The 13,717-nt window shown below is 46.1% G+C and overlaps 3 protein-coding genes across 3 annotated transcripts in view; all 3 read right to left on the bottom strand.

The window, feature by feature from the left end:
* The window catches only part of LOC119440062 (uncharacterized), a 34,347-nt gene extending 21,057 nt beyond the window's left edge, over positions 1 to 13,290 (bottom strand). Inside the window, exon 1 of the mRNA XM_037705008.2 lies at positions 13,020 to 13,290. The gene's annotated coding sequence lies outside the window, so the exon portion shown is untranslated. The remainder of the gene's footprint in view (positions 1 to 13,019) is intronic.
* LOC119440073 (microtubule-associated protein RP/EB family member 1) lies at positions 8,672 to 9,214 on the bottom strand. Its single transcript, XM_037705019.1, has one exon. The coding sequence runs from the start codon at positions 9,212 to 9,214 to the stop codon at positions 8,672 to 8,674; it is 543 nt and encodes a 180-aa protein (XP_037560947.1).
* LOC119440084 (uncharacterized) lies at positions 12,327 to 12,980 on the bottom strand. The gene has a single exon (XM_037705029.1). The coding sequence runs from the start codon at positions 12,978 to 12,980 to the stop codon at positions 12,327 to 12,329; it is 654 nt and encodes a 217-aa protein (XP_037560957.1).
* Positions 13,291 to 13,717: the final 427 nt, after the last annotated feature.

Below are 13,717 nucleotides of genomic sequence, written 5' to 3' on the forward strand. Positions count from 1 at the left end.
AGAATCCATATCTAAAAGTTCAGGTGCCCAATTCTTGACACATCCCCCGAAGTGGATACGAGCAATGTGCTGAGGACATCATCATCATCAGCAGCAACAGCCGCCCGCACCGTTTGGTCTTCTTAGGGTGCAAGTCAGGAGGCAGCTGACGACAACGGGTAGCACTAGCACCTGAATCATTTCAACACGACAGCGTTAAGGGCCCCGTGTCGCAGAAAATCCGGTGCCGGCATCGTAGCCGGCGTTCTCGTCCTGTTAGCGAAAAATATTCTATACACCACTAGAGTACTACTGCTACTATTACAGTCGCTTACACTTTGTCTTACGTTCTTTACAAAGTTATTCCTCGAAATTTTGAGAATGACAGCCCCCAACCAAATGCCGTGAAACAAAGCACCGACGGCACATGCCTTTATGTGAAATCTTGTCAGACTGAAATATTAAAAGTGCGAAACAATAAGAGAAGATTGGCCCACGCAAGAGGCCGCGTTTCGATACTAGAAAGCTCGCCTTCGTGCATACCGTTCGCCGCCAGCGTTTCAAGGTAAACATTACGGTTACTTAAGCTGAAGTTGCCGGGAAGCGTGAGAAGCAGTCAGGGATCTTTGAATTCGATTGCGTTCCACTCTTAAAGGCGAGGCTTAAGCGTCCTCCAAAATTTTGGTTCATCAGGGAAATTCGAGAGGACACCTCGGGACCAGATGTGGCAATATCGAAGATCTGTCCCTAGATCGACAAACTGCCAAGTCATGAGTATGCTTGCTCGGGGAAACCTCAACTTGGCCGAGATAACCTTAAAAAATATGGGGTTTTACGTGCCAGAACCACGATCTGTGAGGCACGCCGTATTATTATTATAATATGGGCCACCTGGGGTTCTTTAAGGTGCACCCAATGCATGGTACACGGGCGTTTTTGCATTTCGCCCCGTTGAAATGCGGCCGCCGTGGCCGGGATTTGATGCCGCGCCCTCGGGTTTAGCAATGCAACGCCGAAGCCACTACGCCACCATGGCGGGTAGCAAAAAAGTATGCGTAATGTATCATTTGCAGAGCAGAAAACATATAAACAAGTGCATATCTGCAAACGCACGAATAGACACGGGACTCGGTTGGTAAACTCAATACTACGCTACCAGGTGGGAGACGCAGAAACACGGACACACAAAACATCGCAAACAATAAATTAACTTTATAGTGAAATAAATAATGAAATGCGCGCATTTGCTTAAGTCACAAAGTCAGCCACCTCCTGCAGGCCAGGCTTAAAAATAAAAAAAGTTGTAAAAACTACTAAAAAATTAATAATTCGGCGAACCGACTGCTCTGCCCAACGCTGTCCAATCACAGTACATATACGTTGGCGCACGTGTGGGTGTCCTCGTCAGTGGCGAGCACGAGCTCCTCGATCTGGTGGGTGACGGCTCTCTTGCCGTGCTCCCTTTGTTGTTCGCAGTTGCTCCAACGAAGCTTGAGGCTCGCCGAAGTTCTTGACGGACTCGGGTTCGAGCGGAGTCCTCAAGGCTTCCTCGGCCAAGTTGAAGCTTCCCCGAGGGAGTATATCCATGAATAGGCAGTGCGTCGCTCTGGGACACAGATCTTCGACCTTATCGTATCGAGTCCCGAGGTCCTCTATCGCCGTCCTGAGTTGTTGTTGTTGTTGCCTCAGTTGATTAAAGAGGCCCAGGTTCTCTTCGTTGTCGTCAACTTCGCTTGGACTCACACCTAAAAACCTAACGGTGATGATGATGCTGAAGCGTGAATTATAGGACAAACCCACTGTGGGGGATAGGCCACGAACCGGGTGGCATATTATTGAAAATTAAAATAAATTAGTTAATAAATAAACAAGTAATAAAAAGGAAAATGAATGAATAATTGAATATGAGAGATAAACCGATAATAAAGACACAATTAATCTATACTAAGGCAGGTGGGGTGATGAAGTCAGCAAATTTGCAGGCGCAAGTTGCAATCAGCTAGCGCAAGACAGGGGTGATTGGAGATCGCAGGGAGAGGCCTTCGTCCTGCAGTGGACATACATATAGGCTGATGATGATGATGATGATGACTAAGGCAGTCAGGCTTGCTATGGAGATGAATACTAATATAAACTTAATAAAATAAGTACGATAAAGGATAGAAGTAAAAATTTGTAAGTTAAATTTTGAATAATAATATTAATAATATTAGAACTGCGAACTTGTGGTTTTTATTTTTGAATTTTCTAAATTGATATTTTATTGAAGGAGAAATAAATCAATCACGGAAAATGGGAAAATATTGTTAAGGCAATCTTTTTGTGTCACAGCGGGAATTATAAATGGCTCGGCAAATGCATCCGGCTGAGCAGTGATACTACTTCTTCCTCCTCTTCTATACTTGCGGCGCATACAAAGAACAAGGAATTGGCAAAGGAGTTGCATAAAATGTCTACTATGAATGATCGGGTGGATAAAAGAAGACGACGAAGAATCTGGACGTGAGTCCCTCGGGTGAAAACATGTGGCTTTCTGTGTGACGTAATGAGGAAATAGAGAAGTAATGTGAAGAAATTAGGAAATTAAAGTTGGCGAAAAGAGAATGAGCTACAGTTGGGAGTAGGACCCACATCTCCCGCGTTACGCGTGTGATGCTTTATCATTGAGCTACGGCGGTGGCCCTCCTCCCGTCGACTTTCCTGGATATTTAGTGTGTATATATGTATAAGATTAGCCCTGGGAGTGTTAGCTAGCGCCGTTCACGGGCACTTTTTTTTTTTGTTATTGCATCTTTTCTGGAGAGTGTTGCGGGAGATCCTTACGTAATGTATAAACGCTGCATAAGAATAAACTTTCAACTGACCATGGTTTTAGATCATCCCTGTCAAGGATTTTCGCTGAATCGTAAGCTTCGGCACCTATCGCTAAATTGTTTCATTGCTGATTTTTTCGTATCACATGGACTGACAACAAGTATAGACTTACAGAGAGTTTGTACATACATACCTACTCATAGACGACGAACCACTTCTCTTATGTGTCGACAATTTTCCCGAATCTGCTGCTGCTGCTCGAAAGCATTCTGGGAAATTTAAGGTCTTAGCTGTTTCTCTACATTCTACATCTGATGCCTCGGGTTGTGGGTATCCGTTGAACGGGATTTGCACTGATGTTACTTACTGTAATTGCACGCATTAAAGGAAAGTTTTTGTCTTTCTCTGTGGCAGTCACGTCAAAACTCCTTATTGTTGTGTTTTCTTTTTGTTTTGTTTGCCTGAGCATTCATATGAGAAATTTCACATACCCCCTTCACCAATTCCTTGCTCGGGGTATGTGCCATAACTAGAGAACACGAAGAATATTGCACTGCCCAGCTCTAAAGGCGTTTCTTACATTAGTTCCCCCACAGCTGAATGTTACACGTAAGCTGCGGTTAGCGCTTACTACACCAAACATTTTGTCCTTTGGTGCGTGTCAATTAGGCACAAGCCATGGGTCAGTGATTACTGCTATAGGCAAGTTTATTGAAGCGCCAGGAAGGCTTCACTGCTAGGCTACCGACCGTGGGACATTTCACATTATTTTAGGTTTTCCTAAATTTATGTATAGGCCCTTTCGAAATTTCTGTTGGCATTTAATTGCCTATTACTTCGTGTTCTTTGTTTGCATTAACCACCATATGGTATTTTGTTAGATGCACTTTTCAAACAACCCAATGTTGCCAATGATCCCTGTGGGTACGAGGCTTGTGTGGAGGGAACAACAACATGCGGTTTCCTCTGTGACTGAGTCTGCATGCAACGACAGGGAACAAGGGTGATACAAATGACATGGTATGGATACCCCCAAACCCACAAACCATGACGAAAGAAAAGAACTTAAATAAATCAGTACCCATTCCGTGTAATATTAGGGCAGCCTTCAAGCAACAATGGCGGATTAAAGACAATCGTCGGCACTCAAGAGAGGAATGTTTTTTTTTTTCATTTCTGAATCACTTCACAACGGTAATAAGATAATTTCGTATCACATGGACCGACAACAAGTATGTATGTACAGAGAGTTTGCACAGACATACCTACTCATAGACGTCGGGCCATTTCTCCCGAATCTGCCTCTGCTGCTTGAAAGCAATCTAGGAAATGCAAGTCGTACCCATTTAAAACAGCACCAAAAACACGGACAAGAATGAACACAGGACGAGAGCTGTTTTGGGAGCGAGCTAGTTGGTACTGATCATACATATTTAAAACAGCGCCAAAAACACGGACACGAAAGAACACCGGACGAGCGCTGTAACAGCGCTCGTCCTGTGTTCTTTCTTGTCCGTGTTTGTGGCGCTGTTTTAAATATGTATGATCAGTACCAACTAGCTCGCACGCAAACCCTTCTAAGTCGTACCCGTTTCTCTACTTTCTACGTCTCGTGCCTCGGGTTGCGGGTATCCCCTGTACGGGGTTTGTATAGCTGTTACTCGCTGTAATGGCACTCATTAAAGGAAATTACGTGTCTTTTCCTGTGCGACTCACGTCAAAACTTGTTATCGTTTTGTTTTCTTTTTGTTTTCTCTGCCTGAGCATTCATATGAGAAATTTTACATACCCCCTCCAGCAATCCCTTGCTCGGAGTATGTGCCATTGCAATAGAAGAAGAAGATTGCACTGCGCAGCTAACCGCACCGTTTGGTCGGGAGGCAACGGACGACAACGGGGAGCACATGAATCGTTTTAACGCGACAGCGTTAGGGGCCACGTGTCGCAGAAAATCCGGCGTTGGCGTCCTGTGAGCGAAAAATATTTAATACGTCAATGAAGTACTTCTACTACTACCGATGGTCACACTTTGTCTTACATTGTTTACAGATGTTGAAGAAGACAAGTCCACTTTTCGTTACGTTGGCTCCTGCTCTGACCTTGTTTTCGTGTTGCTCATCATTCTTTACAAAATTATTCCTCGGAATTTTGAGAATGACAGCCCGCAAACAAATGTCGTGAACACAACACGGACAGCGCATGCTTTTTTTGTAAAATTTTCGCACAGTGGAATATTAAAAGTGCAAAACAATAACACAAGATTGGCCCACGCAAGAGGCTGCGCTTCTACAACAACGCTCGCCTACGTGCATAGCGTTGGCCGCCAATGTTTCCCGGTAAACATTACGGTTACATAACCTGCAGTTGCGGGAAGCGTAAGAGGCAGCCAGGGATCTTTGAATGCTATCGCGTTCCACTCTCAAAGGCGAAGCTTAAGCGTCCTCCAAAATTTTTGTTCTTCTCGGAAAGTCGAGATGACACCTCGGGACCAGATATGGTAATATCGAAGATCTGTCGCCTAGATCGACAAACTCACAATTCATGAGTATGCTTGCTCGGGAAAGCCTCAACTTGGCCGAGATAACCTTAAAACATTATGCGGTTTTACGTGCCAAAACCACGATGTGATTATGAGGCACGCCGTAGTGGGGGACTCCAGAATAATTTGGACGACCTGGGGTTCTTACACGCGCACCTAAAACTAAGTACACGGGTGTTTTGGCATTTGCCACCATCGAAATGCGGCCGCCGCGGCCGGAATTTGATCCCGCGACCTCGTGCATAGCATTCCAACGCCATAGCCACTAAGCAACCACGACGGGTTCGGCGAGGTGACCTTGAAGACTCCGCGCCAACCGGGGTCCATCCAGAACTTCGGGATGCCTCAAGCTTAGCTCAAGAAGGTCGGTGGAGAAAACAGCACACCCGTGGCGCGATTGGTCGACAACTGCCTCCCGGACAAATTCCACCGGGCTAGGGACTTGTTCGGCGCCGGCAACCTTGACTCGGTGATCGAACTCTAGGAGGCTGAAAGCTGCACAAGTTGTCGCTCGGGAGCCGAGAAACCCACATGGAAAGCTTTGCAATAAGAGAGCAAATGTTATTTTGAAAAGTTGAACAAATTCTGGGGTTTTACGTGCCGATAGCCCGATATGATTATACGGCACGCCATAGTGGGGAACTCCGAATTAATTTTGACCCCCTGGAGTTCTTTAAGGTGCACCCAATGCACACTACTCGGGCGTTTTTGCATTTCGCCCCGTCAAAATGCGGCCGCCACAGCCGGGATTTTATGCCGCGCCCTCGGGCTTAGACACACAACGCCAAAGTCACCATGCCACCACGGCGGGTAGAAAAAAAGTATGTGTAATGTATCATTTGCAGAACAGAGAACATATCAAAAAGTGCTGCAAACACAAGAATAGACACGAGACTCAGTTGGTTAACGAAAAAAAAAAAAAAACTAACCAACCCCTCCCCGACCGGAAAATGAGGGTAAGCGAAGCTTGTCCTGGGTGCACATAAACTAACCGTGATGCGACGTCTGCGACGGAGAGCACGACGTCACTGACGGTATGCCCGCAGTCCGCCGTTGTCGCTTGCGTTCGATGTCTAGACTTTGATCGGCGGCGTGGTTAGCAGCATTCCTCCGCCATTGCCGCTTTCGATTCTTCGAAAGCTTGAAAAGAAATATGTCGGTTACGTAAGACAATAAATGGCTCATACCCCAGTAAACGCGGTCTCCCCATTACGTCGACAGAAGAGCAGTGAAATTCCTACGCTGGAATGACTAGCGGCAACGCTGCCAGCTGTTGAAGAAGACGACGACGACGAACGCCGGCGCAGTGGCATGAGCGCGTGTCGAGCACGAGAACGAGCGCAACCCGAGGGGCGCCGACGAGCCAGCTGCGGAAGAAGGCGACGACGCTCGAGCCACTGTTGATGATGATAGTTTTTCACGTCCATGGACGCCACCGAAATCTGTGCCTTATAACAAGCTTTGCTTGAAAAACTTGGAGGACGCTTAAGGTTCGCCTTTAAGAGTGAAATGCGGTAGCATTCAAAGATCCCTGAATGCTTGTCAGTCTTCCCGGCAACTGCAGCTTTCTTTTAGTCTCCACCTTCGCCTCTGCGCGCCGCAGCCGTTTTACGCTGCTGAGGAGGCGAGCGCCATCTGAAGGGTGTTTCTGCAAGTAACCTAGCCGGGCTCGCCGCTGTATGAAGGGTAGAAATGCTGGAAAAGGCGTTTGTGTTTGAGTTTCCTCCGTAACAGAATTAAGTTTTTTCGTATATTCAAATTACAATCCAACGCGATCATGTCTGTAGGTTGTGGTTAAGTCATGTACTTTGCGATTCCTCTGACGGATTTTACTTTGAGAAATTTAATTAGTCCCGCCGTGGTTGCTCAGTGGCTATGGTGTTGGGCTGCTGAGCACGAGGTCGCGGGATCGAATCCCGGCCACGGCGGCCGCATTTCGATGGGGGCGAAATGCGAAAACACCCGTGTACTTAGATTTAGGTGCACGTTAAAGAACCCCAGGTGGTCCAAATTTCCGGAGTCCCCCACTACGGCGTGCCTCATAATCAGAACTGGTTTTGGCACGTAAAGCCCTATAATTTTTTTTTGAGAAATTTAATTAGCTCATGAACGCCTCTGCGCCGTGCGGAGGGCCTACGTGGTCGGGCTGGTTTTTTATTTTATCCTTGACACACAGCGCCGATGTGGCTTTACAGTAAGGGGGGGGGGGGGGGGGGATGATACCTATAACGTAACACATACATGCAGGTATATGGCAATAGAGACAACAAAATTAGAAAAGCAGCATCGCCATCAACAAAATAACCGAGCACAGTAATATAGATCGACGCAGTACACGAGCGTGTTTTGAAGCGCAAAAGTGTGTTATAACGCAAAAGAAAACATAAATGCTGTACACATGTAAACGCAGAGATACAGGAATATAACTTCAAAACAGGTATTTCACGCAGGAACAACTTGCAAAGATAAGCACAAACTCGGTACACCTTGAAAGAAGGACATGAAGCATGGCCGCTGCGCACAGATAACAGCTTCGAATGAAACGGTGAAATGACGTAACTTGGCTCAAGGCGGGATAGAATACTTCATTTGATGGGATAGCCGTAATAGCAGAAGCAAACGGTTCCATTGGCCAATCGTTTTCGGAAAAAAAAAAGAGTTACTGTAAGCTGCCGTCCCGTATTTATATTCACGTACCTTTTGAGCATGGTCAAGTCGTGCGGATACGTAATATGGTTGGAGGATATATGTTTCGAGTGGAATTCCAATTTAGGAATTGTATATATTATGGAAACGTTTGAGCGTTAGCTTGGTTATGCGGTGGTTTAATACTTCCCACGCTAAGACTTTTTTAGCTATTGTTGCACTGAAGTTAGTTTGTTTAAATAATTTCCCAAGTACGTATCCGTGATGATTTTCGTACGAGATGATTTTCTCCGCCACGGACGCCGGCGCACACGCCGACGCCGGATTTTCTACGACACGGGGCCCTAAACGCTGTCGCATTAATATTACACTACCAGGTGGAAGGCTCAGGACACACAGAGACACAAAACATCGCAAACAATAAAGCAACTTTATAGTGAAATAAACAATGAAATGCGCGCATTAGTCTAGGCCACAAAGTCAGCCACCTCCTGTAGGCCAGGCTTAAATATAAAAAGGTTGTAAAAACTACGAAGAATTTCATAAGTCGGCAAACGGACTGCTCTGCCTAACGCGGTCCATTCACACTGCATATATGCTGGTGCACGTATCAGTGTCCTTGTCAGTGGGACGGCCGATCTCCTCAATCTGGTCGCCGACGACTCTCTTGCCGCGCTGCCTTTGGTGTTCGCATCAAACCACCTCGATGACGCCGTGATTGCAGCTACAGAAGCTCCGCATTTGCACAGCCAAAACAGGACCTCCTTGGGTTCCACGATTTTGCGGACGCCCGTCGACGTAAATCTTGCCTAAGAATATCCGGCGCTTGCTCGACTCGCCATTCGTGTCACTGGTGGAACCGGCATCAAACGTCAGCGTTGTGCGTGTCATGGCATTGGTCTTGATGGCGGTGGAGTCACCGACGATCCTCGGGTCGACGAGGGAGCCGTGCGAAGAAGACGAGACGATGGCTACTCGGCTGCAGCTTTGAACCTCCGGGGTTTTGATAGCCGGGTCTAGGTTGTCAGTGTCAGAGAAATCCTTGGACCACTGGACGAGCTGGAACTTGTCCAGGAGGCTGTTCTCGGCCAATCGTGCCATGGGTGCGGTCTTGTCTCCGTCGAGCTGCTCCAACGAAGCTTGAGGCTCGCCGAAGTTCTCGATGGACTCGGGTTCGCGCGGAGTCCTCAAGGCTGCCTCGGCCAAGCTGAAGCTTCCCCGAGGGAGCATATCCATGAATAGGCAGTACGTCGCTCTGGGACACAGATCTTCAACCTTATCGTATCGAGTTCCGAGGTCCTCTATCGCCGTCCTGAGTGGATTAAAGAGGCCCAGGTTCCCTTCGTTGTCGTCAACTTCGTTTGGACTCACACCTAAACACCTAACGGTGATGATGATGCTGAAGCGTGAATTATAGGACAAACCCACTGTGGGGGATAGGCCACGAACCGGGTGGCATATTATTGAAAATTAAAATAAATTAGTTAATAAATAAACAATATAAAAAAGGAAAATGAATGAATAATTGAAGATGAGAGATAAACCGATAATAAAGACACAAAACATTTATACTAAGGCAGGTGAGGTGATGAAGTCAGGAAATTTGCAGCCGCAAGTTGCAATCAGCTAGGGCAAGACAGGGGTGATTGGAGATCGCAGGGGGAGGCCTTCGTCCAGCAGTGGACATACATATAGGCTGATGATGATGATAACTAAGGCAGTCAGCCTTGTCTATAGAGAGAAATACTAATTTAAACTTAATAAAATAAGTACGATAAAGGATAGAAGTAAAAATTTGTAAGTTAAATTTTGAATGATAATATAAATAAATTATAACTGCGAACTTGTGGTTTTAAGTTTTGAATTTTCTAAATTGTATTTTATTGAAGGAGAAATAAATCAATCACGGGAAATGGGAATATATTAATAAGGCAACCTTTTTGTATCACAGCGGGAATTATAAATGGCTCGGCAAACGCAGCCGGCTGAGCAGTGATACTACTTCTTCCTCCTCTTCTATACTTACGGCGCATCCCAAGAGGAAGGGATTGGTAAAGGAGACGCGAAAAACGTCTACTATCAATGATCGGGTGGATAAAAGAAGACGTTGAAGAATTTTGACGTGAGTCCCTAGGGAGAAAACATGTGGCTTTCTGTTTGACATAATGAGGAAATAAAGAAGTGATCAGAAGAAATGAGGAAAATAAAGTTGTAGAAAAGAGAATGAGCTACAGTTGGGAGCAGAACCCACAACTCCCGCGCTACGCGTGTGATGCTTTATCATTGAGCTACGGCGGTGACCCTCCTACCGTCGACTTTCCTGAATATTTGTGTATATGTTTAAAATTAGCCCTGGGAGTGTTAGCTAGCGCCGTTCACGGGCGCTGTTAGTTTTGTCATTGCATCGTTTCGGGAGGGTTTTGCGGGAGATCCTTTCGTAATTTATAAACGCAGCATAAGAATGAACTTTCAACTGACCGTGGTTTTAGGTCATCCCTGTCAAGGATTTTCGCTGAATCGTACGCTTTGGCTCTTATCGCTAAATTGTTTCATTGCTGATTTTTTCGTAAAACATGGACTGACGACAAATATGTATTTACAGAGAGTTTGTACATACATACCTACTCATAGACGACGAACCACTTCTCATATGTGCCGACGATTTTCCCGAATCTGTTGCAGGTGCTCGAAAGCATTCTGGGAAACGGAGGTCTTAGCTGTTACTCTACATTCTACATCTGATGCCTCGAGTTGTGAGTAACCGTTGAACGGGATTTGCATTGCTGTTACTCACTTTCATTGCACTCATTAAGGGAAAGTATTTGTCTTTCTCTGTGGGACTCACGTCAAAACTCCTTATCGTGTTGTTTTCTTTTTGTTTTGCATGCCTGAGCATTCATATGAGAAATTTCACATACCTCCTTCACCAATTCCTTGCTCAGGGTATGTGTCATAACTACAGAAGACGAATATTATTGCACTGCTCAGCTCTGAAGACGTTTCTAACTTTAGTTCCCTCATAGGTGAATGTTGTAAAAATATTATGGGTACGAGGTCACTATGGATTACATTTAAATGAAATGGCCGATTCATTAGCGCGAGCATCCCTGAACGCACCGATCGGTCCTTCCGGTGGTGGCACATATAACAGCGATCAGATGTCCAAAATTTTCAATTCGTAGAAATATCATTGAAACAATAACATCGGGGACTGCATTTCAGCACCTAAAATTTCCGTGGAAAATACAGTGGTGTTCATCAAGACAATCGGGAGTAATAATCACAAAATTACGCTGCCGTGTCCCCCATTAAACCTATACTTACGCAGGGCTGGTCAGCCGATATGGCCCTTGTGTGAATTCCGCCTAGAAATAGTAACGATAGAACACTAATTTTTAATATGTCGCCCGTATAAATCACAAAGAAAAAAGACTTCTTGAAATTCCGCTCGCAAAATTAGGGGTAAATTTAACATCATAAATAGTACTAACATTCGGTGCCTCAGTCCTGGCGTTTAGCCACAGGGTCGTATTGATGCCGTTTGTAGCAATGATGCTATGATGCTAATCATAGCATTACTATTATAAATTGTACTGCATTGGAAAATAATCTGTCTGCATGTTTTGATCACTAAATCGTACAGTAGTTGTTGTTTCTGGAAACAGTGTCTAAATGTTCAGGCGCCCAATTCTTGGCCAATCAGCCAGAGTGGGTACGTGCCATGTTTAAAGGACACCACCATCATCATCATCAGCAGGCCGCACCATGCGGTCTTCGGTCTTCTTAGGGCGCGAGTCAGAAGGCAGCTGGGGACATGGGGATCGAGTACCTGAGTCATTAAAAAAATTAAGGGGTTTTACGTGCCAGAACTACGATCTGATTAGAAGGCACTCCGGAATAATATTAACCACCTGGGGTCCTTTAAGGTGCACCCAGTACACGGTACACGGGCTTTTTGGCAGTTCGCCCCGTCGAAATTCGACCGCCGCGCCCTCGAGGTTAGCGACGCAATGCCAAAGCCATTATGCCACAACGGCGGGTAGCAAGAAAGTATGCGTAATGTATCATTTGCAGAGCAGAGAACATATAAACACAAGAATAGACACGGGACTCAGTTGGTAAACTCAATACTACGCTACCAGGTGGAAGGCGCAGCAAACACACAGACACAAAACGTCGCAAACAATAAAGTAACTTTATAGTGAAATAAATAATGAAATGCTCGCATTAATTTAGGTCACAAAGTCAGTCACGTACTGCAGGCTAGGCTTAAATATAAAAAAAGTGGTAAGAACTGCGCAAAATTTCGAAATTCGGCGAACCGACTGCTCGGCCTAACGCTGTCCATTCACAGTGCATATGCGTTGGCGCACGTGTGGGTGTCCTCGTCAGTGGCGAGCACGAGCTCCTCGATCTGGTCGCTGACGACTCTCTTGCCGTGCTCCCTATGTTGTTCGCAGCAAACCACCTCGATGGCGCCATGCTTGCTGCTAGAGAAACTCCGCATTGGCACAGCCAGTACAGGACGTCCTTGAGCTGCACGATTTTGCGGACGCCCGTCGAAGTAAATCTCGCCGAAGAATATCCAGCGCATGCTCTGCTCGTCGTTCGCGTCACTGATGGAACCGGCATCAAACGTCAGCTTCGTACGCGTCATGGCATGGGTCTTGACGAGGATCGAGTCATCGACGAACCGCGGGTCGACGACGAAGCCGAGCGAACCAGACAAGACGATGGCTACTCGGGTGCAGCCTTCAGCGTCCCAGGGTTTGATGCCCGGGTCGAGGTAGTGGATGTCAAAGAAATCCTTGGACCACTGGATGAGCTGGAAGTTGTCTCGGAAGCTGTTCACGGCCAATCGTGCCATGGGTGCGCTCTTGTCTCCGTCGACCTGCTCCAACGAAGCTTGAGGCACACCGAAGTTCTCGACGGACTGGGATTCGAGCGGAGTCCTCAAGGTTACCTTGGCCAAGTTGAAGTTTCCCCGAGCGAGCATATCCATGAATGGGCAGTACGTCGCTCTGGGGCACAGATCTTCGACCTGGCTGTATCGGGTCCCGAGTTGCGCTTTCGCCGTCCTTGGTTGATCGAAGAGGCTTCGTTGTCGTCAACTTCGTTTCGACTCACACCCAAAAACCGATCGGTGCGGCCGGGTGATGATGGTGATGATGATATCCTCAGCACATGGCTCGTACCCACTCCGGGGGATTGGCCATGAATTGGGCACCTGAACATTTAGATACGGTTTTTTAAACTACTGTTACAGTGGAATTTAGTAATCAGAACAGACACAATAATTTTCCTATACTGCACTTTTCATAATATAAATGTCATGCATGCCGGGTGACCAGTGCTGCTTGTTTTTCCTCCTCTGCTATAGTTACGGCACGCACCAAGAGGAAGATATTGGTAGAGAAGTTGCGCACAATGTCTACAAAGAATGATCGAGTGGATAGAAGAAGAGGTTAAAGAATTTGTACGTGAGTCCCAATGATTTCGCTTATATAAGAGGAGCTAGATTTAAACGCCTTTTATTTCTAAATTGTAAGGAATTATTCCTAATTTCCGCAGATGATTTTCGGCATCTAAATTTCCGGTAGAACACGAACAAATGCCTATCACCACAGTGCGAGGTGACATTATCAAACTTCCTTTGTAGAGCTTTACGTTCTTTACAAAGTTATTCCTCGAAATTTTGAGAATGACAGCCCCCAAACAAATGCCGTGAAACAAAGCACC

The sequence above is a fragment of the Dermacentor silvarum genome, chromosome 1 (genome assembly GCF_013339745.2).
Source record: "Dermacentor silvarum isolate Dsil-2018 chromosome 1, BIME_Dsil_1.4, whole genome shotgun sequence".
NCBI lineage: Eukaryota > Metazoa > Arthropoda > Arachnida > Ixodida > Ixodidae > Dermacentor > Dermacentor silvarum.